Here is a 23,053-nt window from a genome sequence, read left to right as displayed (position 1 = left end):
GCGACGGCGTACGCGAATCGAATCGCGGAAGCCGCGGAGACGGAGCGCGGCGCCCCCGAGGGCGGCCCGCCGTTGCTGCTCGCGCACTTCTACTGCAGGTACCTCGCGGACCTCTTCGGCGGGAGCGTGCTCGGGTGGCCGACGAAGCGCGCGCTGCGATTGCGTCGCGTCCCCGCGTTCTACGAGCACGACGAGGCGGTCGTCGCGGCGCGGAGGCCCGAGTACGTGGAGTCCGTGTACGAAGCTCTGAACGACGCGGGGGCGGGGTTGTCGGAGGCGTGGACGGCGGACGTCGTGCGCGAGTGCGAGACGGCGTTTAAGTTGAACGCGGAGGTGTTTAAGGAGGACGGGAGGGATTCGTCGTTCGGGGCGTTTCTCGGCGGCGTACACGTCTTGCGAGGATACGCGATGGAGCGGATATGGGGATCCGGCGCGGAGGGACCGCGGGACATCTTCGGACGGCTCGTGAAGCGGAAGAATAACTTTTCGACGCGGTTCCACCACGGCGAGGAAGTCGCGCGGACGGGGTACATCAAACCGCCGCCGGCGACGAAGAAATGAAGCGAAGCGAACGATGAGAGAGAGAGGGGACACGCCGCGTTCGCGAAACTTTAGTCTATTTCGTCTCGTTGGGGCGGTGTGATGTAGTACGATACGTTTCATCAGACTAAAAACGCATACGGGATCATGCTCCGCGTGCGTTGATTGGCTCGCGAGGATGCTCCGAGCAGAGAGATACTTTTTCGGCCACCTTAGCGTCAGGTCGTCACCGAATCGCGGGGTCATATCCTCGACGCACGGCGCGCGACGCACGCCCGTGCAGACGCGGGCGCGATGTCCAGCACGATGTGCGCGACCGCGGCGAGCGCGCGGTGGGTCGCTCGCGACGGCGCGACCGCGACGCGCGGGCGCGATCCGACGCGGCGTGCGATAAAAAAGGCGCAGCAGGTCGATTGGAGCGCGATTGGAGGACGGCGAGCGAATCGCGCGCCGAGGCGAGGCGCGCGCGTGATCGTCGCCGCGGAAGAGGAGGTCGGGACGAGGGTGGAGACCATGCAGGGCAGCGCGGAAGAAATCGCCGCGGGCGTCGAGGCGATGAAGACCGCGCTCGCCGCCGCGGACGCGCCGGAGTGCGACGAGGCGACGATGGTGTGGTTCCTTCGCGACCGGAAGCTCGACGCGGACGCGGCGTCCGCGAAGCTCATCAACTTCCTGAGATGGAGGAAAGAGTTGGGCGCGATCACGGACGAGGACGTGCGATCGTCGTTGGAGCAAGGCGCGGCGTACGTCCACCCGCACCTGGACAAGGAAGGCCGCGCGTGCATCGTCGTCGAGGTCGCGAAACACGTCATCAAAGACCGCGACTTGGAGATCTCGAAAAAACACGCCGTGCGAGCGGTCGAGCAGTGCATCGAGATGATGGAGGCCGCGCCGAACGGCAGCGAGAGCATATACGCGGTGTGGGACATGCAAGGCTTCTCCGGCGCGAACGCGGACTTGGACCTCGCGAAGTTTTGCATCCTGGACGTGTTTCGCGAGTATTACCCCAAGCGGCTGTCGCAAGTCGCGGCGATCGACTCGCCGTGGACGTTCAAGCCGGTGTGGACGATTTTGAAGCCGCTGATCGGGAAGTACAGCAGCGTGGTGCAGTTCGTCACCGCGAAGGAGGTGATCGAGAACTTCAACCCGGGCGAGGCCCCGAAGTGTCTCGCCGGGGACAGGGTTTAGCTCGACGCTTTTGAAATATTTCGATTCGATTTTATTTTCCAATCGACTCGTTCTATCGCACCGTCCTACCGTGCCCACGCGGGCGACTCGCCCGCCCGCCCGCCCGACCGACTACCTAACGCGTCCCTTCCTTCGCCCGCGCTCCCTCGTCCGGCCCTCCTCCCTCCGACGCCTCCTCGCGTCGCTCCGCCTCCGCCGCCTCCGCCGCCGCCGCCGCCGCCGCCGCCTCCTCCTCGACTCGCGCCTTGTACGCGCGCGCGTTCGCCGCCAACGTCCGCCACTTCTCCACTCGCTTCTCCTGCCGCTCGATATTGCGCTTCGTGCGATTCTCTCGGTTCACGGTCGCGTTCCATTGAATGAACGCCGCCTTCTCGCGCCGTCGTCGCCACTTGTTCCGTGTGCCGTGTTTCGGGATGTTCAGGACGTGGTAGTCGTTCCGTGGGAGGATCTCCTTCCCGTCCGCGTCGAGCTCGCGCAGGTCCGGGTCGTTCCACGCGTCCGGCGGGCGCGCAGCCTCGGGGTACTTCGTGTGGTACGGCCCGTACGCGCGCGTCTGTTGCGCGGAAAGGAAGGGCGAGGCCGTCCACGCGCGGTGACGCGTCGCGGCGTTCGCCTCGACGCGTCCGATCGCTCCGCGGTTAGGGTTCCGCTCGCGCGCGAGCGCGGAGGCGGACGCGGCGAGGCCGCGGGGGGTCTCGGACGCGGCGGACGCGCGCGACGCGACCGCGGCCGCGGCGCTCGAGAGCCGCCGCAGCGTCGACGCCTTCGTCAGCGCGTTGAACATCCGCGCGGATCGCGCGTGCCGAGGGCGCGTCGTTCTGTGCGCGCGGGCGATCGGATCAATCTGTTCGTCCTCGGAAAACGAACTCTCAACGAGCGAGCGCGCGCGTGTTTCATTCAGCGTCCCCGCGCTGGATCGACCTCGTCGGCGTTCACTCGTCGCCGCGCGCGCGGTCGTCCTCGTCGTCGACCGCCGCGATGGCCTCGAGCGAGCCGCTCGGCCCATGGACGAAAGCCGGAATCGGCGCGCTCGCGGGACTCGTCGAAGTGAGCTGTCAGCAGGTGCGCTGCGCTCGCCGTCGGGTGCCGAGCGACGGAGATGAATGAATGATGAACGCAGCCGTCGCCGTCGCCGTCGCCGTCCCGTCCCCGCCGCGTCGTCCTCCGACGCCGACCGCCGACGCCTTCCCGTTCCCCTCCCTCCCCCTCCCCCTCGCAGCCGCTGCACGCGCTAAAGAACTGCGTCCAGGACGGACGCCGGTTCCCGCTCGCGAACCCGATCGCGTGGTACCGCGGATGGCTCGCGTGCGTCTGCGTCTCCGCGCCGACGACGGCGACGCAGTTCGGCGGAGGCGCCGCGTTCGCCGCGCTCGCGTCGTCGTCGCAAACGCCGCGCGCCGACGCCGGCGCGGTCGGCGCGGCGAGCGCGTTCGCCGCCGGCGCGGCGAGCGGCGCGGCGCTCAACCCGTTCGACCTGGGCGCCATCCAACAGCAGAAACACGGCGGGTCCCTGCCGGGGACGGCGCGACGACTGATACGCGAGCACGGGGTCGGGGTTCTGACGCGCGGGGGGATGGCGACGATGGCGAGGGAGGGGACGTACGTCCTCGGGTTCATGTGGGCGACGCCGCTCATCGCGCGGCGGCTCGCGGAGCGCGGCGACGCCGCCGACGGGGACGTCGGCGCGTCCGCCGTCGCCGTCGGCGACCGTCTCGCCGCGTCCGTCGTCGCCGGCGTCGCCGCGAGCGTCCTGACGCAGCCGTTCGACGTCGTGAAGACGCGCATGCAGGCGAACCTCGGGGAAGGCGGCGGCGGGGACGGGGGGTATCGGCGCGTCGCGGCGGCGGTGTTTCGCGAGAGAGGCGCCGCGGGGTTGTGGCTCGGTCTCCTCCCCCGGGCGCTGCGCGTCGTCGGCGCGACGTTCATCGTGTCGTCCGTGGACGCGAACGCGAGCGCGATGGTGGCGACGCGGCGCGCGACCGCGGGGTCGTAGCACGTCGGGCAGGGGACGAAGGCGGCCCCTCGCGCCGTGGGCGCTCTGCGTCATACTGTAGTTTATTAGAAATCGCGTCAGCGGAGTTAACAATTATCGCGACGAAGACACACCTCGCCGCGCGCTCGTCGGGATGTCGCGCGCGATGGCCGCGTCGCGCGCGTGGCACGCGCCGTCGCGGTCCGCGCGCGCGCGCGCGATCACGACGCGGTGGACCCGCGACAGTTCGCGCGCCGCCCGAGGCGGCGGCGTCGACGCGATTCTCCCGTCGTCGCGACGTCGTCGTCGCGCGCGGGAGGGCGCTCGACGCGCGCTCGAAGCCGCGCCGAGCGACGGCGGCGGCGGCGGCGAAGTCGCCGCGGGCGCGAGCGACGCGGGACTCGAAGCCGCGCGCGAGGCGCAGGCGGGTCGTCTGCACCGCTTCTACACGGTGCGCGCGTTGACGGCGTCGACCGCACCGATCCGCTCGTCCCTCCGAAACGCGTCGAACGTCCCCGCCGATCCACGCGCGACGACGCGTCGTCCAACGTCCGCATCCATCATCCGTCCGTCCGACCCGTCCCCTCTCTCTCGTTCACAGGACGACGCGATCCCGTCCTCGGGCGGAACGCTGACCCTCGGCCGCGACGAGTCCAGGCACGCGACGAGAGCGCTCCGACTGAAGCCCGGGGACCGCGTCGAGGTGTGCGACGGACGCGGCGCGACGGCGACCGCGGAGCTGTTGCCGTACTCCTCCTCCGGCGGCGGCCGCGGCGGGGGCGTCGTCTCCGTCGCGTGCGTCGGCGACGCGACGCGCGCGGCGTACGACGGCCCGAGGTGGGAGGTCGCGGTCGCGTGCGGTGGGCTCAAGGGAGGACGCGCGGACTGGCTCGTGGAGAAGCTCGCGGAGCTCGGCGCGGCGTCGCTCGCGCCGACGCTCACGGCGCGCAGCGCCGTCGTGGGCGGCGGCGGGGAGGGCAAGAAGGGCAAGAACCGCGAGAACGGTAAGAAAGGGAAAGGGGCGAAGTCTAGAGGAAAGAATGGGGGCGCGGACGACGACGACGACGACGACGACGACGACGACGACGACGACGGCGGCGGCGGCGGCGACGGCGGCGGCGAGACGAAGCGCGGGCGAGAGGGCCGGTGGGTCCGCGTCGCGGCGGCGGCGAGCAAGCAGTGCCTGCGGACGCACGCGCTCGTCGTCGAGAGCCCGTGCGCGTTCGACGCGCTGCTGCGACGCGTGCGCGACGCCCCCATCGCGCTGCTCGCCGCCGCGGGCGCGCCGCCGCTTCGGGACGCGCTTCGGGACGCGGACGTCGACGACGGCGACGACGGAGAGACGGCGTCGGGGCCGGGGCGGGGCGCGACCGGGGGGCTGTTGATCGTCGGGCCCGAGGGCGACTTCACCGAGGACGAGCTCGGGGCTCTGATCGACGCGGGGGCGACGCCCGTGGGGTTGGGGCCGCTCAGGTTGAGGGTGGAGACCGCGGCGGTGGCGTTGATGGCGTGCGTGGGGATGATGCACCCGCGGAAGCCTCCGCCGGGGTGTTGAGGCGCGGCGTCGTCGTCGACTCGGTTTTGCCGCTGGCACGCAGTGCATCATCACGGTGCCAACTTTTAAAAGCGACTTGACGACGCGTCTTGTCATTATTCAATTCCTCCGTTGACTCGCTCGCACTCGATCTCGCGCCGCGACGCGTCATGACGGCGTCGACTTCCCCCCCCGCGTCGCCCCCACCCGCGGGCGACGACGAGGCGTACGCCGCGATGCGAGCCCAGGTCGAGGCCGCCACGGACGCGCTCCGCGAGGATCTTCTCGCGACGGCCGCGGAGATGAAATCTTTCACCGACCTCGCCGGAGGCGAGGACGTTCGCGAGCTCCTCGCGATGCGCTTCGGGATCGAGGAAGAGATGGCGTCCCTGCGGAGAGAGACGCGACGGCTGGAAGCGATCGCGGAGCTCGGGAGTATGGAGGCCGCGGAGACGGACGGCGGCGACGACGAGGACGTCGAGACGCGACGCGCGGCGTCGAGAGCGCGGCTCGCGGCGATGGAAGCGACCGCGGACGAGGACGCGGCCGCCGCGCGCGCGGCGTTCGTCGCCGCGAGAGACGAGAACGGCGGGTCCGACCCCGCGTCGACGTCGTTCGACGCGTTCGACGGCGACGACGAGGAGGCGTTGGACCGCGCGATCGCGGAGATGGACGAGAGGCTCGACGCCGCGCGCGCGTCGAGGAACGAGATGGTCACGAGAAGGAGAGAGCTCGAGGCTGAGCTCGACGCGTTCGTGCTCATGGCGCGTGAGGACGAGGCCGAGGAGGGGGCCGCGGGGGAGATCGCGCGGGCGTTTCTGAAGCAGCCCGCGGGGGGGGCGGGGAGGGAGGCGGCGCGACGCGACGCGATTCGCGGCGGCGGCGACGAGAGCGAATCGAATTCGACGACGGATCGCGCGACGACGCCGCCGCGCCCTCCGGTGCGGTAGGAGTTCTCATATCATCTAACGCTTGACCCACTGGAACGCCTTCCTCGCCTTCTTCCGCCCCGGCTTCTTCCTCTCCACCATCCTCGGATCCCGCGTGAGATACCCCGCACGCTTCAGCGCCGGCCGGAACGACGGCTCGTACAGCTGCAGCGCTCGCGCGACGCCGTGTCGAATCGCCTGCGCCTGCCCGCTCAGCCCGCCCCCTCGCACGCTCGCGACCGCGTCGAATAAACCGATCGTCTTCGTGAGCACAAACGGCGACAGCGCCCACCCTCTCTCGTTGATGTCTAAGATGTACTCGTCCAACGGCTTGTGATTCACGAAGAACACGCCGGTGCCCGGTTTGATCGTGACGCGCGCCGTCGCGGTTTTTCGTCGACCCGTCGCGCCCGACCTTCCCTCCTCGTCCCTAACGCTCACCCTCTTGAGCTTGTCCTCCTTTTGTTTTTTCATCTCCAAGATGCGCCGCAGCATCCGTCGCTTCGACTCCTCCGTCTCCGCGTCCTGGAGCTCCTTCAACGTCGGGAAGTCACCAGCCCCGACGTCGCGCGCGTGGCGCTCGCGGCGTCTCTTCTTTTCGTCGTCGTCGTCGTCCCCCGAGAGTCCGTCCAGTTCGCTCCAGTCCAAGGGCAGGTTCTCCATCTCCTCGATCGTCTCCGCGGTCATGCCCTTCAAGTGTCGCTTGGCCCCGGCCGGGGGGAGCTCGCCGTACCACACGGTGGGATCCGCGGGCGGGTCTGCGGAGCGACGGGGAGGAGAGATCGGTCGACGTGAGTTAGGGTTCGCGCGAACGAGAGGGGGGGAGGATCGACGACGACGCGAACGATCGCGCGCGAGGGACCGGGCGGGGACGCACAACTGGTGTGCTTGCCGCTCCCGGGAATGTAGTTGTCGATGACCTCCGACATCGGCACGATCTTCTTTATCTTTCGCAGGTACTGGTCCGGGAGCCCCTCGGCGCCGTGGCTCTTGGGGAACGGGAATCGCTTGAACGCGGAGACGTCGCGCCTCTGCTGCGCGTCGCGATCGAACGGGCTCTTCTCGACGCGGTCGCGCGCGATGACGCCGCGCGCGAGGGCGTGCATCGCCCTCGCGCGGTCGGAGAAGACGCACGGTTCGCATCGAGTCGTCTCGCCGACGCGCCGGGCGACGAGCCCGGCGACCGCGGACGCGAGCTTCCTCCTCGGGGCGCTCATCGTTCTGGCGGAGGGTGGACGGTGGCGCTCGTCAAGATGGCTGAAGTCTCATCGCAAAAAAAATGAAACGCCATATTCTCTCATTACAAGCGGCGGTCGTTCAATAAACACTGTACGCGCGAACGTCACACGATAATATCTCCTCCTCGTTTCGCACTCCCTCCTCGCTCGTCGCTCAAAGCTTGCGTCGCTTGTATCGGATCGTGCACGGGTGCTTGGGCCCGACGACCATGCCCTCGTAGTCCGGCTCCGGGAGTTTCCCGACGAGCTCGAACTCAAAGTTTCTCAGGAGGATGCTCCAGATGGTCTTGATCTGCATGAACGCGAACGTCTCGCCCATGCACCCGTGCCTCCCGCCGCCGAACCCGATGAAAGACGCGAACTTCTCCTTATCCTCCGGCGACGGCTGGCGGAACCGCGACGGCTTGTACGTGTCCGCGTCGCTGAACACGTTGTTCAGGCGGTGCGAAAACGCGGGCGACGTCGCGACGATGTGCCCCTTCGGGACGACGAACTCCTTCCCCTTGGACGTCGTCACCTTGAACGGCTTGTGGCACTGCCTCAGGAGCATGATGAGCGGCGGGTGCATCCGCAGCGCTTCCTTGATCGCGTAGTGAAGCTCGTCCATCTCCGCGAGAACGTCGAAGTCGATCTTCCCTCCGTGCTTCTCCATGACTTTTTTCTGCTCGCCCTCCAGCGTCGGCATGACCCTCTCCTTGTTCGCGATCGTGAGCAGACCGGTCCACGTGGACGTGATCGAGGACGTGTGCTGTCCCGCGAAAAGAACCGCGATGAGCATGCCGAGGACTTGGTCGTTCGTCAGACGGCTGCCGTCGCGATACCGCGCGTCGATGAACGTCTGGAGCACGTCCGGCTCGTGCGCGTTGGCCTCGCGTCTGGCTTGAATCACCCGGTCGAAGATGGCGGCGAGGTCTCTGCGCGCCGCGTCGCGCTTCCGGTGCGCCTCGATCGGGGCGTACGGGAAGAAAACCGACAGAGGGACCATGCCCTTATCGAGGTCGTGCACGAGCGTCGTGACCTCCGAGAACAGCGTCTCGCGAATCTCCCTGCCGAGGAGGCACCGCGACGCCGTGAGGACGATGAGCTCGGAGAGCGCGTCGAGCAGGTCCACCTCTCCCGACTCGCCCCACTTCCCGAAGTAATCCTCCGCCTCCTTGACCATCATCCCGACGTACGAGCGAAGGCGGTCGGACTTGAGCGAGTCCGCGAAGAACCGGAACTGCTCCGCGCGCGTCAAGTGGTCGACGTCGAAGACGACGCCCTTGCCGAACGTCGGGACGTTGAACTCGTACACCTCCTTCTGCGACATGTCCGCGTCTCTCGCCTTGAAAAAGTGTTCGCTGACGTGCGGGCCGATGAGGAACGTGATCCTCTTGTGGAACACCGGGACTGCGGGTTGGTTGGATCGGGGGGGCGGGGAGGGGTGGGGGAGGAGGACGGGGCGTCAGGTGGGACGCGGCGTCCGCGCGAGGAGGGGCCATCGCGAACGATCTTAACGGCCGACGGCGGCGTGCGATGGAGGAGGGGGCGTCAGGTGGGACGCGCCGGCCGCGCGAGGAGGGGCGCTACCGATCGATCTTAACGGCCGACGGCGGCGTGCGATCGAACATTTCGAGTGACGTGTTCGGCGCGCGATCGACGAAGATCGCCCTCGCGGACGCGCCGGGCGTCTTCTCGAGACGCGACGCACCGGTGAAGACCTCGCCGTACTTCGGGAACGCGTTGTTCATCAGACCGATCGGCCCCTTGAGGAACTGGATCATCCCGCCTATCACGGGCCACGTCCCGATCACGGGCGGGGACTTGAACGGCTTCAGGACGACGTGCGAGAGCGCGTCGAAGACGACGAACAGGACGACCGCGGCGACGAGCGCGACGGGGAGCAAGCCCCACGCGGGGACGCCGACGAACTCGGTGACTTGCGCGAGGACGTCCATTTTGTCGTGTGCGAGGCGACGTTCGCGATGCGCGCGAGGGTGTGCGGTGCGCCGCGGGGGGAAGCCGGATACCGGATGCGCGTTGCGATCGACGCGCGAGGGAGCTTCCTGGGCCACCAATTTTCGCGAGATTCGATCGTGACCGATTGCTCATACGACGTCCGCGCGTGTACTCGTACTACGCTACGCGCCGGACGGATCTCGGAAAACAGCGAGCGAATTCGTCAGAGCTCTCGGACGCACGCGCTGACGGCGGCGTCTCGCGCGCGAGATGGACCACGTCGCGTCGCTCGCGTCGCGAGCCGCGACGCTCGCCCGCGTCGACGCGAACGCGCGCGCGGGCGCGACGTCCTCGTCCTCGTCATCTCGCGGCGGCGGACCTTCCTCCGTCGCGATCCGACTCGGGTGCCAATGCCCTAGGCCCCGCCGCGGGACGAAGCGAGACGCGCGCGTCCGTCTCGCGTCGACCGCGTCGTCCCGCGGCGGGTTCGCGCTCGCGCCGAGCGGGCTCGCGCCCCCGGGGATCTCCTCGCCGCTGCCGACGCGACGCGCGCGCCGTCGTCACGACGGCCGCGCGCCGTGCACGCCGAGCCGACGATGCGCGAAGTGCGAGGCGTTCTCGGACGGGCTCGGGTCGCGAGCCGCGGAGCTGCGAGAGTGCTGCCGCGAAGCCGCGGCGAGGGCGGCGAGGAAGGACACGCGGAAGACGCTCGTCACCGCCGCAGCGGTCGCGGGCGTCGCGACGGCCGCGTACGTCGCGTACGGCGGCGGCGGCGGCGGCGGCGGCGGGAACGGCGGACGGTTCGGCGGCGGCGGCGGCGGCGGCGGCGGCGGCGGCGAGCGATCGACCTCGCGCGTCCACGCGTCCGGGGCGACGTCGTTCGAGGAGACGGGCGCGCCCGCGACGGGTTTCCTGGAAGAGGTCGTCATGCTCGACGTGCGGGGGATGCACTGCGGCGGGTGCGCGGCGAACGTTCGAAGGATACTCGAAGAGGACGGAAACGTGAGAGCCGCGAGCGTGAACCTCGCGAACGAGTCCGCGCTCGTGCGCGTGGGCGTGGACGTGGGGGATGATGGCAACGGCCCTCCCGGGGCCGTTTTCGAAGACAAAGTCGTGCGCGCGGTGCGGAAAATAGGCGACGCGCTCGCGGAGCTCGTCACCGCGAAAGGGTTCCCGACGTCCGTTCGAGAGGCGTGCGGCGTCGCCGTGAGCGGCGTCACCGCCGCCGCCGCCGCGTCGTCCAAGCGCGAGGAACGGCTTCGAAGGATCGAGGAGAGCACGAAGAGAGTCGTCGTCGCGTGGGCGCTCGCGGGCGCGTGCCTGATTGGTCACGCGAGCCACATGTTTCACGCGTCCGCGCCGTGGTTGCGGGTGTTTTGCTCCACGCCGGTGCACGCCGGGCTGTCCGTGTTCGCGCTCCTCGGCCCGGGAAGAGAGACGCTGACGGACGGGTGGCGGGCCCTGCGCGCGGGCGGGCCGAACATGAACACGCTCGTCTCGTTGGGCGCGCTCGCGTCGTTCGGGATGTCCACCGCCGCGGTGTTGCTTCCGCGGTTGCGGTGGCCGACGTTTTTCGAGGAGCCCGTGATGTTGCTCGCGTTCGTGCTGTTGGGGCGAGCGGTCGAGGAGCGCGCGAAGTTGCGGGCGACGAGCGACATGAGCGCGCTCCTGAACTTACTGCCGCCGACCGCGCGGCTCGTGCCCGCGGGGACGGCGGACGGGAAAGACGGTCGCGGCGGCGGCGGCGGCGGCGGCGGCGGCGAGTATTACCGAACCGTCCCGACGTCGGTGATCCAACCGGGCGACCACATCGTCGTCTTGCCCGGCGATCGCGTCCCCGTGGACGGCGTCGTCGTCGAGGGCGCGAGTCAGGTGGACGAGGCCGCGATCAACGGCGAGCCGATACCGCGCGCGAAACGCGCCGGAGACGACGTCGCGGCCGGGACGGTGAACTTGGACGGCGCCATCGTCGTCAAGGTGATCAACAGCGGCGAGGAGACGTCCATCGCGGGCATCGTGAGGATGGTCGAGGCGGCGCAGCAGCGCGAGGCCCCCGTGCAGAGGCTCGCGGACGAAATCTCCGGGAAGTTCGTGTACGGCGTCATGGGCGCGAGCGCGGCGACGTTCGCGTTTTGGTCCACGGTGGGCACGAAGCTGTTCCCCGCGACGCTCGCCTCCGCGGTTGTCGCCGGCGCGAACGGTCCGCTGCTTCTCGGTCTGCAGCTCGCCGCGAGCGTGCTCGTCGTCGCGTGCCCCTGCGCGCTCGGGCTCGCGACGCCGACCGCGGTGCTCGTGGGGACGTCGCTGGGCGCGCGGCACGGGTTGTTGATACGCGGTGGCGACGTGTTGGAGCGCGCGAACGAGGTGGACGCCGTCGTGTTCGATAAGACGGGCACGCTGACGTTGGGCAGGCCGGTCGTGAAGCGCGTGATCACGACGGAGGGGGGCGACCTCAGCGAGGACGACGTCCTCGCGCTCGCCGCGGCCGTCGAGAAGAACTGCCGGCACCCGCTCGCGCTCGCGGTCGTCGCCGCGGACGCCGCCGCGAACGCGAACGACGACGGCGGCGCAAAGAGGCGAAGACGACGACGCGAGCCGGAGGAGGGCTCGTTCGAGCAGACCCCGGGTTCCGGCGCGACCGCGGTCGTGGACGGGAAGACGGTCGCCGTCGGCACGCGCGCGTTCGCCGCGACGTCTTCCGCGCCGCTCCCCGCGGACGTCCAACGCGCGATGGACGCGGTGTCCCCCGGACGGACGCCCGTGTTCGTCTCCGTCGACGGCGCGGTGGTGGGCGTCATGGAGATGGAGGATCAGATTCGCGCGGACGCGAAGAGCACGATCGCGCGGTTGAAGAAGCGCGGGATGCGCGCGCTGTTGCTGTCCGGGGATAGACAAGAGACCGCGGAGAGCGTCGGGGCGGCGATCGGGATCGCGCCCGAGGACATCTACGGCGACGTTCGACCGGAGGGGAAGGCGGCGTTGATCGAGCGGTTGCAGAGCGCGGCGGGCGGAGGGAGAAAGGTGGCGATGGTCGGCGACGGGATCAACGACGCCGCCGCGCTCGCGATGGCGGACGTCGGGATCGCCATGGGCGGCGGCGTCGGCGCCGCGTCCGAGGTCGCGAGCATCGTGCTCCTCGGGGACAACCCCGCGCAGGTGTGCGACGCCATCGAGCTCTCGAAGGCGACGTTCGCGAAGATCAAACAAAATTTAGGGTGGGCGTTCGCGTACAACTTGGTGGGGATCCCGATCGCGGCCGGGGCGCTGCTGCCGGCCATGGGCGTCGCGCTGACGCCGTCCGTCGCGGGAGGGCTCATGGGGTTCTCGTCCTTGGGCGTCATGGCGAACTCGCTCGCGTTGCAGCTCGCGAGCAAGAGGTTGGGCGCGTTCACGGGCGCGGGCGCGCGAGACGACGACGCCGAGGGCAAGGGCGAGGACGAGGACAAGGACGACTAGACGAGTCAGCCTCGGGCGCGCGTCGCGGGCGAGCGAGGCGCGCTGTCGTACGTAAATCTCACGCCTCATCACATCAGTCACATCCCGCCCTCGTCCATTATCGCCGCTAAAACGTCCGCCACCCGCGCGTTAGCCTCCCCGAACGACAGCTTCTCGTTCACCTTGTCCCCCAGCGCCGTCTCGAGCGCGTCCAGGCTCTCCTGCGTCACCGACGGATCCTTCGCGGTGAGGTACGCGAACAGCGCGAGGAACTCCACGCCCGTGAGCTTCCCGTCCTCGCCGAAGACGTCGAACAGCGACGCGCAGATCCCCACGAAGCTCGCGTCCGTCATCGTGAGCAGGAGCGTCAGGGGCTCGGACGGCTTCACCGGCGCCGTGGAGCCGAATTCCCCCAACCTGAACGCGCGCTGCACGGTCGCGCGCGGGACGCCGGCGCCGACGCACACGCTCTCGAAGTCCGCGGCGCTGAGCTCGCCTTTCCCTTTCACCGCGCTGTACGCGTCCGCGAGCTGATGCACGGTCGGCGCGCTCGTGTCCTCGGGCGGCACCGCGGTCACGTCCGCGAGGTTCGCGAAGTAGTCCGCGCTGAACGCGTACACGTCCGCGGGCTGTCGTCGCACGACCTCCTTCGTGTACGCCTTCAAGACGTCCGCGAGGTCGGGAGGGACCGCGATCTGCTCCGCGCAGTAGATCGGGTCGAGGTCGAGCGGCATGACGAGAGGCGCGCGCGGAGGCGGACGGCTCTGCGCGACGAATTCTACCTGCCAAATCGGGCGAGCGCGTCTCGAAGTCAAACCGAGCGCGACGGGGCGATCGATCCGCGCGCAAACGACCAGGCGCGGGGCGCGGCCGCGCACGCTCGGCACGATGAGCGACGTCGAGGACGACTCCGACGTCGACGACGAGAAGAAGGTCGCGGCGGTTAAGATCCCAAAGGGGATCGAGTCCGTGTTCCTCACCGGTGCGCGCGCGTCGAAGCGTCGCCCTCGCGCGCGAAAACGACGCTCGCGCGACGTCGGATTTGACGACGATGCCCAAATTCGTCCTCCCGTCCCTGACGCCTCCCCCCCCCCACCCCCTTCTCATCCCACCAGCCGAAACGATGGGGATCGTCGGCATCCAAGACATGGGTCCGGATCTGCTGCTGAGCGCCGTCGCGAAAGAGGTCATCCAGGCCGACATCAAGTTTCGCGGGGCCGTCTCCGACTTTCACGGCGTCGCGAAGGCGATCAAGAAGGCGGACTGCGACCCGATCACGCTTCGGTACAACGCGGAGGATATCTACGGCGACGGGCACAACTTCCTGATCGCGACGGCGAAGAAACACGTCCCGAAGTGGGAGGAGTGGGCGGAGGAGACGAAAGCCGCGGCGATAGCGGCGGCGATAGCGGAGAAGGAGGCGGAGGAAGCCGCGGCGGCGGCGAAACCGGGCCGCAAGAAGAAACCGAAGCCCGTGAGCAAGCCGTGGGAGTCCCTGGGCTCGGAGGTCGAGATCGAGGAGGAGAGCATCCGACCGAGCGGCGAGGCGCCGACCGTCATCGACGTGTACCGCTCCCCGGAGGAGTTCGGGCGACCGTTCAAGTTTGACGACGCGGACGCGAACGAGCTGTTCAACTCGAGTCAGATGGAGTGCCGCCCGTACAAGGACACGACCGTGGAGTACACGACGCACCTCACGAAAGGCACGCAGGCGATCCCGGTGACCGTGGACGGCGGCGCGCAGGCGACGCCCCTCCCCGGGAAGCCGTTCGCGACGCAGTACGAGCCGCGGACGTGCACGGACGAGGAAGCCGCGGAGCAGCTGAAGGACCCGGCGCTCGGGGCGTTTTTGATGGACGTCACGAGCAAGGACGGTCTGATGACGTACGCGATGCAACAGAACGAGTGCTACGACATCTTCACAGACGACTTCGCGGCGCTCGCGGACGAAGACTCCACCATCGGCGGCGGCGGCGCCGCGGATCAAATCGTCGAGCAGCACGCGTTCACGGACTTGACGTACGGGAAAGGGAAGTGCGTCTCGTGCGTGGACTGGGTCCCGAATAAAATCGGCGAAGTCGCCGTCGCGTGCGTGGAGAACGCGTCGTTCGAGGAGAAGGTCGAGGCGTCGGGGCAGACGAGGACCGGCGCGGTGCTGATATGGAACTTCAAAGACCCGATCCACCCGCGGTACGTGTTGGAAGCCCCCGTGGACGTGTACTCGTTCGCGTTTAACCCCGTGAATCCGAACCTCGTCGTCGGCGGGTTGCTCAACGGACAGTGCGTCCTCTGGGACACGACGACGGCGGAGGAGCGGGCGGATGCGAACAGCAAGCGCACGGACGGCGACGGCGGCGGGGAGAAGTCGATACCGACGTGCCAGCCGACGTGGCTGTCTGAGCTCGCGGACTCGCACGTGCTCGCGGTCACGGACGTCGCGTGGATGGGAGGCAACGTCGAGGTGACGAAACCCAACGGCGCGCTCGACTTGAAGAAGACGAACGAGTGCAACTTTTTCGCGTCCACCGCCGCCGACGGGAAGCTGTTCTTCTGGGACATACGCGTGAAGAGAGACCCGAAGAAGAACAAATTTTTGTGGTACCCGCTGTACAAGATCAACGTCGGGAGAGGCGAGAGCAGCGGCACCTTGGGCGCGATGAAGTTCAACTTCGGGGACACGACGGCGGGGAAGTCGGACTGTTTCATGACGTCCACGGACGGCGAAGTCGCGCTCGTCGACTTTGTCAAGCCGGAGGGGGAGAACAACCCGGAGTACGTCAAACTGTGCGTCACCGCGCACGCGGGTCCGGTGCGGTCGATCGACCGATCTCCGTTCTTCCCCGACGTCGTCCTCAGCGTCGGGGACTGGTCGTTCAAGCTGTTGAAGGCGAACGAGAAGACGCCGTTGTTTAGCTCGCCCTCGTCGGACGTCTACCTCGCGTGCGGCGCCTTCTCGCCCACGCGCCCCGCGGTGGTCTTCACCGCGCGGCAAGACGGCGTCGTCGACGTGTGGGACTTCACCGACCGCTCGCACGAGCCGAGCGTGAAAGTCAGGGTGAACAGCGGCGGCGTCGGCGCGATGAAGTTCTGGCGGCCGTTTCCGCTCGCGGGGAAGACGGAGCAGCTCTTGGCCGTCGGGGACGCGTCCGGGGTGCTTCACGTCATGAGCATCCCGAGGAACTTACGCAGAGCGCTGCCGAAGGAGAAGTCCACGATGGAGACGTTCTTGTCCAGGGAGATGGAGCGCATCGGGGACGTTCAGACGCGCGCGGAGGAGATCGAACAGGCGGTGAGGGAGGCGGAGGCGGCGGCGGAGGCGGCGGCGGAGGAAGCCGCGATCGAGGAGGAGAAGAAGAAGGCGAAGAAGGGGAAGAAAGGAGACCCGCCGCCGCTCACGGAGGACGAGAAGCTCGAGGAGGAGTACCGCGCGCTCGAGGAGAAGTTCATGGTCGAGATGGGTCTCGTAGAGACGGAAGGGGACGGAGACGAGGACGCGTGATGCGTATCGATAGCCGACGATTGGAACGCGACGTTCTCATGGTTTCCAAGAGGTTCTTTTCCGAAAAAGAAATCGTCCGTCTCGTCGTCGTTCGCGCGTCCCACCCCGCGTCCGACGCGTTTACTCCTTCATCGCATCGTTCCCAGCCCCGTCGGTCTTCTTCCCGTCGCTCTTCTCAACCTCGTTCTTGATCGCGGTGAGGAAATCCACGACCGAGAACCCCGTACCCGGGTCTAAACCGAACTGCGAGAGGTCCATCTGCCCGCTCTGCAGCGCGGCGCTGAATCGCTCGAGCTGGTTTTGAAACTGCGGCGTGCGCAAGAGCTCCTCGAGGTCTTGGCTGGACTTGTGCTCGTCCGGGAGGTGCTCCGCGAGCCTAGCGTGGACGTCGTCGTTCCTCAGCATCTCCCCGACGTTCTCCGCGGTCAGAATGTCCGAGAGCCCCGGCCCCGCGGGCGCGCGGCCGCGTTGCAACCCCGCCAGCGCCGCCGCCATCGCGGCGGCGTCGATGTTCCCGCTCGGCGTGACGTTCCCGCCTCCCGACGAGCCTTCCGGGGTCTGAGTCGCCCCGAACGCGCTGCGAAGCGCGTCGCTGGTCACCGCGGTCGCGCTTCCCGGCGTCGTCGACGGCGGCGCGTCCGCTTTCGTCGGCGCGACGGGCGTCGGCGCGGGCGCCGCGGCGCCCGCGACGGGCGTGGGCGCGACGTCCCCAGCCGGCGGCGCCTCCGCGAGCGCGCTCGCCGCCGCGGCCTGCGCCTGCCGGATCGCCGCGGCTCTCCGCGATATCACGTCGCCGGCGTCGTCGCCGTCGCCGCCGCCCGCGTCGAGCATCGCGAGGAGCTGCTCTTGTTCGTCTTCGAACCCGGCGAGGTCGTCCTCGCCGCCGCCGCCGCCGGGTCGCGAGCCGTTCAGCGCGACGTTCAAATCCGCGGTCAACTTCTCGTCCGCGATCGTCCCGGTCAGCTCCTGGCTCCAGAAGAACATGTTCCTCGAAGCGTCGTCGGGGAACTTGATCACGAAGCACCCGGGCTTCGGGATGAACTTCATCTCGCACTCTTGCGGGAAGATGAGGAAATCGTCCTCGGGGACGTACGGAAGGTCATCGCTTCGGAGGCCGAACTGGAGGTGCGTCAGGCCGTCCGTGTCTTTGCACACGCGCAGCTTGCCTTTTCGTTGATCCGGGGTCATCATCCGTCCGTCGACGATGATCCGGCCGCACCTGACGTCCATGAGAACTGCGGACGAGAGAGGGAAGTACAGCGGGCGGTCAGATCTAGGCACCTCGAAACACGAAAATGGAAGAAAAACGAGAGCGACGAATCTCGCGGCGCGCCGGCGCGCGGGACGCACTCTCTTCGCCGTTAGGGCCGATCTCCGGTCCTCCCCCGCCCGCCGGAGCGGAGTTCTGGTTGAAAAAGTCGAACGACATGAATGCCGGTCGTTCCGTGCGCACGAACCCCGCGTCGTCGATCTGTCACCGATGTCGTCCCCCTCTTCGCTCTCCGAAGCAGACGCGAAATCAGTCCAGCTGGCGAGCCTCGGAAAATCATCGGACGTCGCCTCTCTGGGACGCGCCAACAAGGGCGTCATAGCCACGAGCGCGGGGCTCGGCGGAGTCGCGAGCGCGCGCGGACGCTTCTTCCCGAGTAGGTCGGCGCGGGGCCGTCGGGGAGAGCGCGGGGGAGAGGCAGCGCGCGCGCGTCGCGGCCAGATCTCGCGAGGAGGAAGTCGCCCGGCGTTAACATCCATCCTGTCTTGTCGCGATGGACGACGAGGAGGACTACTACATGTCCGCCGACGACGGCGAGCTCTCGCAGGGCTCGGCCGCGGACTACGAAGACGACGACGACGCGTTCGCGGACGACACCGCTTGCTTGAACGCCGCGGAGCACGTCGTCGTCCCGAGGGCGGCGTATCAGTGCTTCGGCGCGGTCGAAGTCCGCGCGAAGCAGAGCGAAGCCATCGCGCGCGTCGTCGCGGTCCTCCAGGTGAACACAGACGAAGCGACGCAGCTCCTCAGGACGTTCAAGTGGAACGTGAACACCGTGAACGAGGAGTGGTTCGCGGACGAGGAGCGCGTGCGAACGTCCGCGGGGTTGCTCCCGCGCGACGCGGACGCGAGCGAACCCGAACCCGAGCGCGTCGTCCGATGCGGCGTGTGCTTCGAGGACTTTTCCGCGGACGCGTCCACGAACCCGGGGTGCCGCCACGACTTCTGCGGGGAGTGCTGGAGAGGATACCTCGAGAACGCGGTAGATAACGGACCGTCGTGTCTAGACGCGCGGTGCCCGCACGAGGGGTGCGGCGCGCGCGTCACCGAGGCGCTCGCTCGAAGGTTTTTGAGCGACGCCGCCGCGGAGAAGCTCTCGACGTTTCAGTGGCGATCGTGGGTGGACGATAATCCGAGAGTGAAGTGGTGCGTCGGTCCGGGGTGCGAGCGGTCCGTGCAGATCGACGTCGTGCGTGGGGAAAGGCCAGTAGACGTGACGTGCCACTGCGGGACGTCGTTCTGCTGGCAGTGCCAGGAGCAAGCGCATCGACCGGTGGACTGTGAGACGGTTCGCAAGTGGTTGATTAAAAACAGCGCGGAGAGCGAGAACATGAACTGGATCTTAGCGAACACGAAGCCGTGCCCGGAGTGCAAGCGGCCGATCGAGAAGAGCATGGGGTGCATGCACATGACGTGCTCGCAGTGTCAGTACCAGTTCTGTTGGATGTGCCAGGGGAAGTGGGCGGACCACGGCGAGCGCACGGGCGGGTTTTACGCGTGCAACACGTACGAGAAGGAGAAGAAGTACACGAAAAACTTTAGCGAGGACGAGAAGAGGCGCGCTCTCGCGAAGAGCTCGCTGGAGCGGTACATGCACTACTACGAGCGCTGGCTCGCGCACGGATCGTCGCAGGTCAAGGCGGTGAACGATCTGAAGGAGATGACCGAGAGCAAGATCGCGCGGCTGGGCGACCTTCAGAACACGCCGGCGAGTCAGTTGAAGTTCGTCATGGACGCGCTCGAACAGATCGCGGAGTGTCGCCGCGTGCTGAAGTGGACGTACGGGTACGGGTTCTACAACATGGAAGATGACGGGATGAAGAAGAAGTTTTTCGAGTACATCCAAGCCGACGCGGAGGTGGGGTTAGAGCGTCTGACGAAAGCCGTGGAGACGGACCTCGAGGAGTTTTTCCACGAAGAGAAAACCGCGGAGGAGTTCGACACGTTCCGAGGCGTGTTGACCGGGTTGACCTCGGTCACCGCGAAGTACTTCAAGACGCTCGTGACCGAGCTCGAAGAAGGGCTCCCGGGCGTGGAGAGCGAAGCCGTCGACGCCGCCGGCGGCGGGAAAAAGCCCGGGGTGCTCACCCGCCTCGCCGCCGCCGGCGGCGGCGCGGGGAAGTGAGCGCGCTCGGCGGGGGGGCGGCGGCGACGCCGGGGACGGGACGACGAGACGAGGCGACGCGTAGCGGCGCGCGCGAACGATCGAAAACGAAACGAAACGAAACGAAACGAACGAACGACGCGCGTAGAGTGAGATTGATACGAAACGAAACGAACGTGAACGCGAACGAACGAACGCGCGTCGCGGCGGTTTCGCGCGGTGGTCGGATACACGCTGAGATTTCGGCTACGTTTGTATGGTTGTATGGGCAAACAGTATAAATACTCGTAACCGTACTGTACTATGTTCGAGTCATGCACTCCTCAGATATGCTGAAAGACGACTCCCCAACGCCACGATCCTCCTCTCTTGGTCGCGCGCAGCACTTGCACCGACGTTAACGCCATGGCGAAGTCCACTAACCACACGGCCCACAACCAGAGCTACAAGAACCACCGTAACGGTACGTGATGCTCCACATCCTGCGCGCGTCGCGCGGAAATCGTCGCGGGATGGAGGCCCCCCCCCCTGCTGCGGCGAGAAATCCGTCGTTTGACGCCCCGCCGCCGCCTTCGCGCGGTTCGAGCTATTCGCTGCGGCGCGCACGGGCATAGCAACGACGCGGATCCATCGCGCGTGGCATCGCGGCGGCGTAACCGCTCGCGATGTCCCCGCGATCGCGTCGCGTCCGTCCCGTGGGCGCCGTCTCCGTCGCGCGGTTGCGAGGTTTTTTTCGTTTTTGGGGTTTTGCTCACCGTCTCATTTTTTTCCTCTCCGCGCGCAGGCATCAAGAAGCCGAAGAAGCACGCGAAGCGCTCGCTCAAGGGTATGGACCCCAAGTTCTTGCGCAACCAGCGGTACTGCAAGAAGCACCTCCCGAAGGCGTGAGTCTGATCGCGGGATGGCGCAGTGGGTGGTGTCGGGCGGAGTCGGGCGCAGGCGAAGATCTCGAGGGGCGGACTTCTCGCGATTGGATCTCTCGCGCGGGGAAGGACTCTCGCCGCACGTTTAAGGGGATAGCTTCTTAGCGCAGTCTTAGCACTGTAAGTTACCTTCCTTTTGGTGTACACGTCGTCGTTTTCGAGCGAATCGATCTTAGATGTGAAAGAACATTTCGTTTCATTTCGCGCTGGCGGGTCGTGGCAACGTGTTTTAACGCATACGCGACCGTTTGATTACACTCGCTATGTGCTCGGCCGCGTTCGGTACCTCGTTACACCGAACCCCCTCGTTATCTCTCGCCACGGTTATTATGAATCACCCTCTCGTCTCGTCCGTCCATCGCGCTTCTTACACGGCGGGAACCGCGACGCGGCCGGCGATGCGGTCGAGATCACGCTGCCCAGACGGCGTGATGCGACGCCCCTTGGGTCCCTTCTCAACCACGCCAACCGCCTCGAGCTGCTTGAGGATCGAGCGCGCGACGGAACCGGAGCCGATCGCGTAGTGGTGGCGGCACACGCCGTCGTTCTTGGCGCCGCTGTAGTTCTTGCGGAACGCACCCACACCCATGTTCCCGCTCACGTACAGCTTGCGAGCCATGGACGCCGCGCGAATGTAAAACCAGTCCGGGTCGTACGGAGCGAGCTCCTTGTACGACGCCGTCTTCACGATGTCGACCCAGGTCGGGACCTCCATCTGTCGAAACGAGGGCGAGGGTGGAGACGGTCAGCGAGCGTCGACGGCGGGGAGCGGGGCGCGGACGGAACGAATCGGTGAGAAAAAACGAGAGCCCCGACGACGACGACGACGACGCGCATCGGACGCCGGAGGCCGCCGCGCCAGAGCGCGCGACGACGCGCGACGCGCGCGGCGGCGACGCGACCGCGCGCTCGCGTTGTCGAAGTCGTCGAACCGCGCGAAGACGGGACGCGCGGCGGACGTGAGCCGCGCGCGTCGTCGCTGCCGACGACGCCTCCCGCGCGGGGAAACGTCTCGCGCGCGCGAAAACCCTAAGCGAGCGCGTCGCCGGGGACGCCGCGCGGACGCGGTCGCGAGACGCGAGACGCGACCGAAGGCGATCCGCGATCGTCGGGAACGCTTCGAGTCTCGTCTCGCGACGTCGACGCGACCGAAACCGCGCTCGAGGCGACGGACGCGGCGGCGGTCCTCGCGTCGCGCGTCCTCGCGCATCGTCGCGGACGGGCTGGGCTGGGAAAATCAGTCGTCTTCACACGCACCTTCCCGGTCGAGCGGAAGTACTGCGCGAGAGCCACGACGAACTCTTGGGCGGGGACATCCTTCACGGTGCGGGGAGCGTTCGGCATGATTGCGGCGATCCTACGCAAGGTTCGCGCTCGCGCCAAACAGAAAGGGCTCGCGATGCGGACCGCGCGGGGTTTTCTTCGTCAAGTCTTCGTTTCGCGTGTTCGCGAGCGCGTGTACGAGTGTCCGAAGCCCTACGTCGCGGTCAACTTGAACCGGAATCCGGTCAACTTTGAACCCGGAGATGGCTCCTTCCTCGTTTCGTTCGAAACCGCGATCGCAGGTGAAGACTTGCCGAGGAGACGGATCGGCGCTTCAACATCGTCGCAGACGAGACCGCGCGGCAGCAGTCGCCGGGAGCGACGATGGTGCACCCCGCGGCCTTCGTCGTCGCAGGGGCCTCCGCGATCGGCGCGTTCATCCTCAAGAAGAGGAAGGCGAAGAAGAAGAAGAGCGCGTCTTCCTCCGAGGACGCGAAGCGCGGAGGCGACGATGCGTCGGGATCTCGTCCGCCGATCGCGTCGTCGTCTCTCGCGCGCGTGGACCCGCTCGGCGCGTTCGTGGAGCGATTCGCGCTCCCCGCGACGGCGAAGGACGCGCTCGAACCCGACCGCGCGCTCGAGGGCGTTTCGTTCTCGCACAAGGACATCTTCCACGTCCGAGGCAAGGTGGCGGGGTTCGGCAACCCGACGTGGCGCGCGACGCACGACGTCTCAACCTCCACCGCGCGCGCGATCGCGCTGTTGCGCGACGCCGGCGCCAGCGGCGTCGGCTCGACGCACATGGACGAGCTCGCGTATTCCATCAACGGCGAGAACGCGCACTACGGCGCTCCCGTGAACCCGAACGCGCGCGGAAGGATCCCGGGCGGCTCGTCCTCCGGCGCCGCGGTGTCCGTCTGCGGCGAGGCGACGCTCGCGCTCGGGACGGACAGCGGCGGGAGCGTGCGCGTCCCCGCGGCGTGCGTGGGCGTGTTCGGGTTCAGGCCGACGCACGGGAGCGTGAGCGCACACGGCGTGATACCCTTCGCGCCCTCGTTCGACACCGTCGGGTGGTTCGCGCGCGATCCGAAGACGCTCGCCGCCGCCGGGTCGGCGTTGCTGTCGAAGGGCGCCCATCCCACGTCGGCGTCGGACCCGAGCTCGTCGCGACTTTCGGGCGGGCGGCTGCCGAAACGGATGCTCGTTCTCGAGGACGCGAT

General features: G+C 67.8%; 14 protein-coding genes across 14 annotated transcripts; 8 read left to right on the top strand and 6 right to left on the bottom strand.

Moving 5' to 3' along the window:
• Nucleotides 1-1,134: 1,134 nt before the first annotated feature.
• On the top strand, nucleotides 1,135-1,671 carry MICPUCDRAFT_6463 (uncharacterized protein; the record flags this gene model as incomplete). Its single annotated transcript, XM_003061740.1, has 1 exon — nucleotides 1,135-1,671. A coding segment is annotated over one exon (537 nt), but the record flags the coding sequence as incomplete, so codon positions are not given.
• Nucleotides 1,672-1,740: 69 nt separating this feature from the next.
• On the bottom strand, nucleotides 1,741-2,734 carry MICPUCDRAFT_63058 (uncharacterized protein; the record flags this gene model as incomplete). The annotated part of the gene is made up of 1 exon (XM_003061494.1): nucleotides 1,741-2,734. One exon carries the CDS (start codon nucleotides 2,732-2,734, stop codon nucleotides 1,844-1,846), a length of 891 nt encoding a protein of 296 aa, XP_003061540.1. The 3' UTR covers nucleotides 1,741-1,843.
• On the top strand, nucleotides 2,707-3,721 carry MICPUCDRAFT_51339 (mitochondrial carrier family; the record flags this gene model as incomplete). The annotated part of the gene is made up of 2 exons (XM_003061739.1): nucleotides 2,707-2,790; nucleotides 2,948-3,721. The coding sequence occupies 2 exons, from the start codon at nucleotides 2,707-2,709 to the stop codon at nucleotides 3,719-3,721; spliced, it is 858 nt and encodes a 285-aa protein (XP_003061785.1).
• An 814-nt stretch (nucleotides 3,722-4,535) lies between these two features.
• MICPUCDRAFT_20469 (uncharacterized protein) lies at nucleotides 4,536-5,255 on the top strand (the record flags this gene model as incomplete). The annotated part of the gene is made up of 2 exons (XM_003061738.1): nucleotides 4,536-4,658; nucleotides 4,824-5,255. Coding segments are annotated over 2 exons (555 nt in total), but the record flags the coding sequence as incomplete, so codon positions are not given.
• Nucleotides 5,256-5,404: 149 nt separating this feature from the next.
• MICPUCDRAFT_51337 (uncharacterized protein) lies at nucleotides 5,405-6,056 on the top strand (the record flags this gene model as incomplete). The annotated part of the gene is made up of 2 exons (XM_003061737.1): nucleotides 5,405-5,985; nucleotides 6,038-6,056. 2 exons carry the CDS (start codon nucleotides 5,405-5,407, stop codon nucleotides 6,054-6,056), a joined length of 600 nt encoding a protein of 199 aa, XP_003061783.1.
• A 143-nt stretch (nucleotides 6,057-6,199) lies between these two features.
• Nucleotides 6,200-6,826, bottom strand: MICPUCDRAFT_20616 (uncharacterized protein; the record flags this gene model as incomplete). The annotated part of the gene is made up of 1 exon (XM_003061493.1): nucleotides 6,200-6,826. One exon carries the CDS (start codon nucleotides 6,824-6,826, stop codon nucleotides 6,200-6,202), a length of 627 nt encoding a protein of 208 aa, XP_003061539.1.
• A 618-nt stretch (nucleotides 6,827-7,444) lies between these two features.
• MICPUCDRAFT_48300 (uncharacterized protein) lies at nucleotides 7,445-9,365 on the bottom strand. The gene is made up of 2 exons (XM_003061492.1): nucleotides 9,092-9,365; nucleotides 7,445-8,790 (listed from the first exon to the last, which is right to left on the bottom strand). The coding sequence occupies exons 1-2, from the start codon at nucleotides 9,336-9,338 to the stop codon at nucleotides 7,556-7,558; spliced, it is 1,482 nt and encodes a 493-aa protein (XP_003061538.1). The 5' UTR covers nucleotides 9,339-9,365; the 3' UTR covers nucleotides 7,445-7,555.
• Nucleotides 9,366-9,609: 244 nt separating this feature from the next.
• On the top strand, nucleotides 9,610-12,795 carry MICPUCDRAFT_51334 (p-type ATPase superfamily; the record flags this gene model as incomplete). Its single annotated transcript, XM_003061736.1, has 1 exon — nucleotides 9,610-12,795. The coding sequence occupies one exon, from the start codon at nucleotides 9,610-9,612 to the stop codon at nucleotides 12,793-12,795; it is 3,186 nt and encodes a 1,061-aa protein (XP_003061782.1).
• A 48-nt stretch (nucleotides 12,796-12,843) lies between these two features.
• Nucleotides 12,844-13,529, bottom strand: RSP6 (flagellar radial spoke protein). Its single transcript, XM_003061491.1, has one exon. The coding sequence runs from the start codon at nucleotides 13,506-13,508 to the stop codon at nucleotides 12,873-12,875; it is 636 nt and encodes a 211-aa protein (XP_003061537.1). The 5' UTR covers nucleotides 13,509-13,529; the 3' UTR covers nucleotides 12,844-12,872.
• A 368-nt stretch (nucleotides 13,530-13,897) lies between these two features.
• On the top strand, nucleotides 13,898-16,336 carry MICPUCDRAFT_51332 (flagellar inner arm intermediate chain; the record flags this gene model as incomplete). The annotated part of the gene is made up of 1 exon (XM_003061735.1): nucleotides 13,898-16,336. The coding sequence occupies one exon, from the start codon at nucleotides 13,898-13,900 to the stop codon at nucleotides 16,271-16,273; it is 2,376 nt and encodes a 791-aa protein (XP_003061781.1). The 3' UTR covers nucleotides 16,274-16,336.
• Nucleotides 16,337-16,393: 57 nt separating this feature from the next.
• MICPUCDRAFT_51331 (uncharacterized protein) lies at nucleotides 16,394-17,863 on the bottom strand (the record flags this gene model as incomplete). The annotated part of the gene is made up of 1 exon (XM_003061490.1): nucleotides 16,394-17,863. The coding sequence occupies one exon, from the start codon at nucleotides 17,861-17,863 to the stop codon at nucleotides 16,394-16,396; it is 1,470 nt and encodes a 489-aa protein (XP_003061536.1).
• A 197-nt stretch (nucleotides 17,864-18,060) lies between these two features.
• Nucleotides 18,061-19,771, top strand: MICPUCDRAFT_63049 (uncharacterized protein; the record flags this gene model as incomplete). The annotated part of the gene is made up of 1 exon (XM_003061734.1): nucleotides 18,061-19,771. One exon carries the CDS (start codon nucleotides 18,061-18,063, stop codon nucleotides 19,666-19,668), a length of 1,608 nt encoding a protein of 535 aa, XP_003061780.1. The 3' UTR covers nucleotides 19,669-19,771.
• A 254-nt stretch (nucleotides 19,772-20,025) lies between these two features.
• Nucleotides 20,026-20,713, top strand: MICPUCDRAFT_35383 (uncharacterized protein). Its single transcript, XM_003061733.1, has 2 exons — nucleotides 20,026-20,110; nucleotides 20,432-20,713. The coding sequence occupies exons 1-2, from the start codon at nucleotides 20,053-20,055 to the stop codon at nucleotides 20,533-20,535; spliced, it is 162 nt and encodes a 53-aa protein (XP_003061779.1). The 5' UTR covers nucleotides 20,026-20,052; the 3' UTR covers nucleotides 20,536-20,713.
• An 88-nt stretch (nucleotides 20,714-20,801) lies between these two features.
• On the bottom strand, nucleotides 20,802-21,950 carry MICPUCDRAFT_49693 (uncharacterized protein). Its single transcript, XM_003061489.1, has 2 exons — nucleotides 21,828-21,950; nucleotides 20,802-21,285 (listed from the first exon to the last, which is right to left on the bottom strand). The coding sequence occupies exons 1-2, from the start codon at nucleotides 21,912-21,914 to the stop codon at nucleotides 20,938-20,940; spliced, it is 435 nt and encodes a 144-aa protein (XP_003061535.1). The 5' UTR covers nucleotides 21,915-21,950; the 3' UTR covers nucleotides 20,802-20,937.
• Nucleotides 21,951-23,053: the final 1,103 nt, after the last annotated feature.

This window comes from Micromonas pusilla, assembly GCF_000151265.4.
Source record: "Micromonas pusilla CCMP1545 genomic scaffold MICPUCscaffold_10, whole genome shotgun sequence".
Lineage (NCBI taxonomy): Eukaryota > Viridiplantae > Chlorophyta > Mamiellophyceae > Mamiellales > Mamiellaceae > Micromonas > Micromonas pusilla.
Note: the sequence above shows the minus strand (reverse complement) of the source record. Positions and strands in the feature narration are given on the sequence as shown.

Excerpts from the sequence above, each read along its gene's own strand:
- MICPUCDRAFT_35383 (XM_003061733.1), top strand. The coding sequence starts at position 20,053 with ATGGCGAAGTCCACTAACCACACGGCCCACAACCAGAGCTACAAGAAC. Across the intron at positions 20,111-20,431 it reads CTACAAGAACCACCGTAACG|GCATCAAGAAGCCGAAGAAG; the intron begins GTACGTGATGCT and ends CTCCGCGCGCAG.
- MICPUCDRAFT_48300 (XM_003061492.1), bottom strand. The coding sequence starts at position 9,338 with ATGGACGTCCTCGCGCAAGTCACCGAGTTCGTCGGCGTCCCCGCGTGG. Across the intron at positions 8,791-9,091 it reads GTACGGCGAGGTCTTCACCG|TCCCGGTGTTCCACAAGAGG; the intron begins GTGCGTCGCGTC and ends ACCAACCCGCAG.
- MICPUCDRAFT_49693 (XM_003061489.1), bottom strand. The coding sequence starts at position 21,914 with ATGCCGAACGCTCCCCGCACCGTGAAGGATGTCCCCGCCCAAGAGTTC. Across the intron at positions 21,286-21,827 it reads ACTTCCGCTCGACCGGGAAG|ATGGAGGTCCCGACCTGGGT; the intron begins GTGCGTGTGAAG and ends TCGTTTCGACAG.
- RSP6 (XM_003061491.1), bottom strand. The coding sequence starts at position 13,508 with ATGCCGCTCGACCTCGACCCGATCTACTGCGCGGAGCAGATCGCGGTC.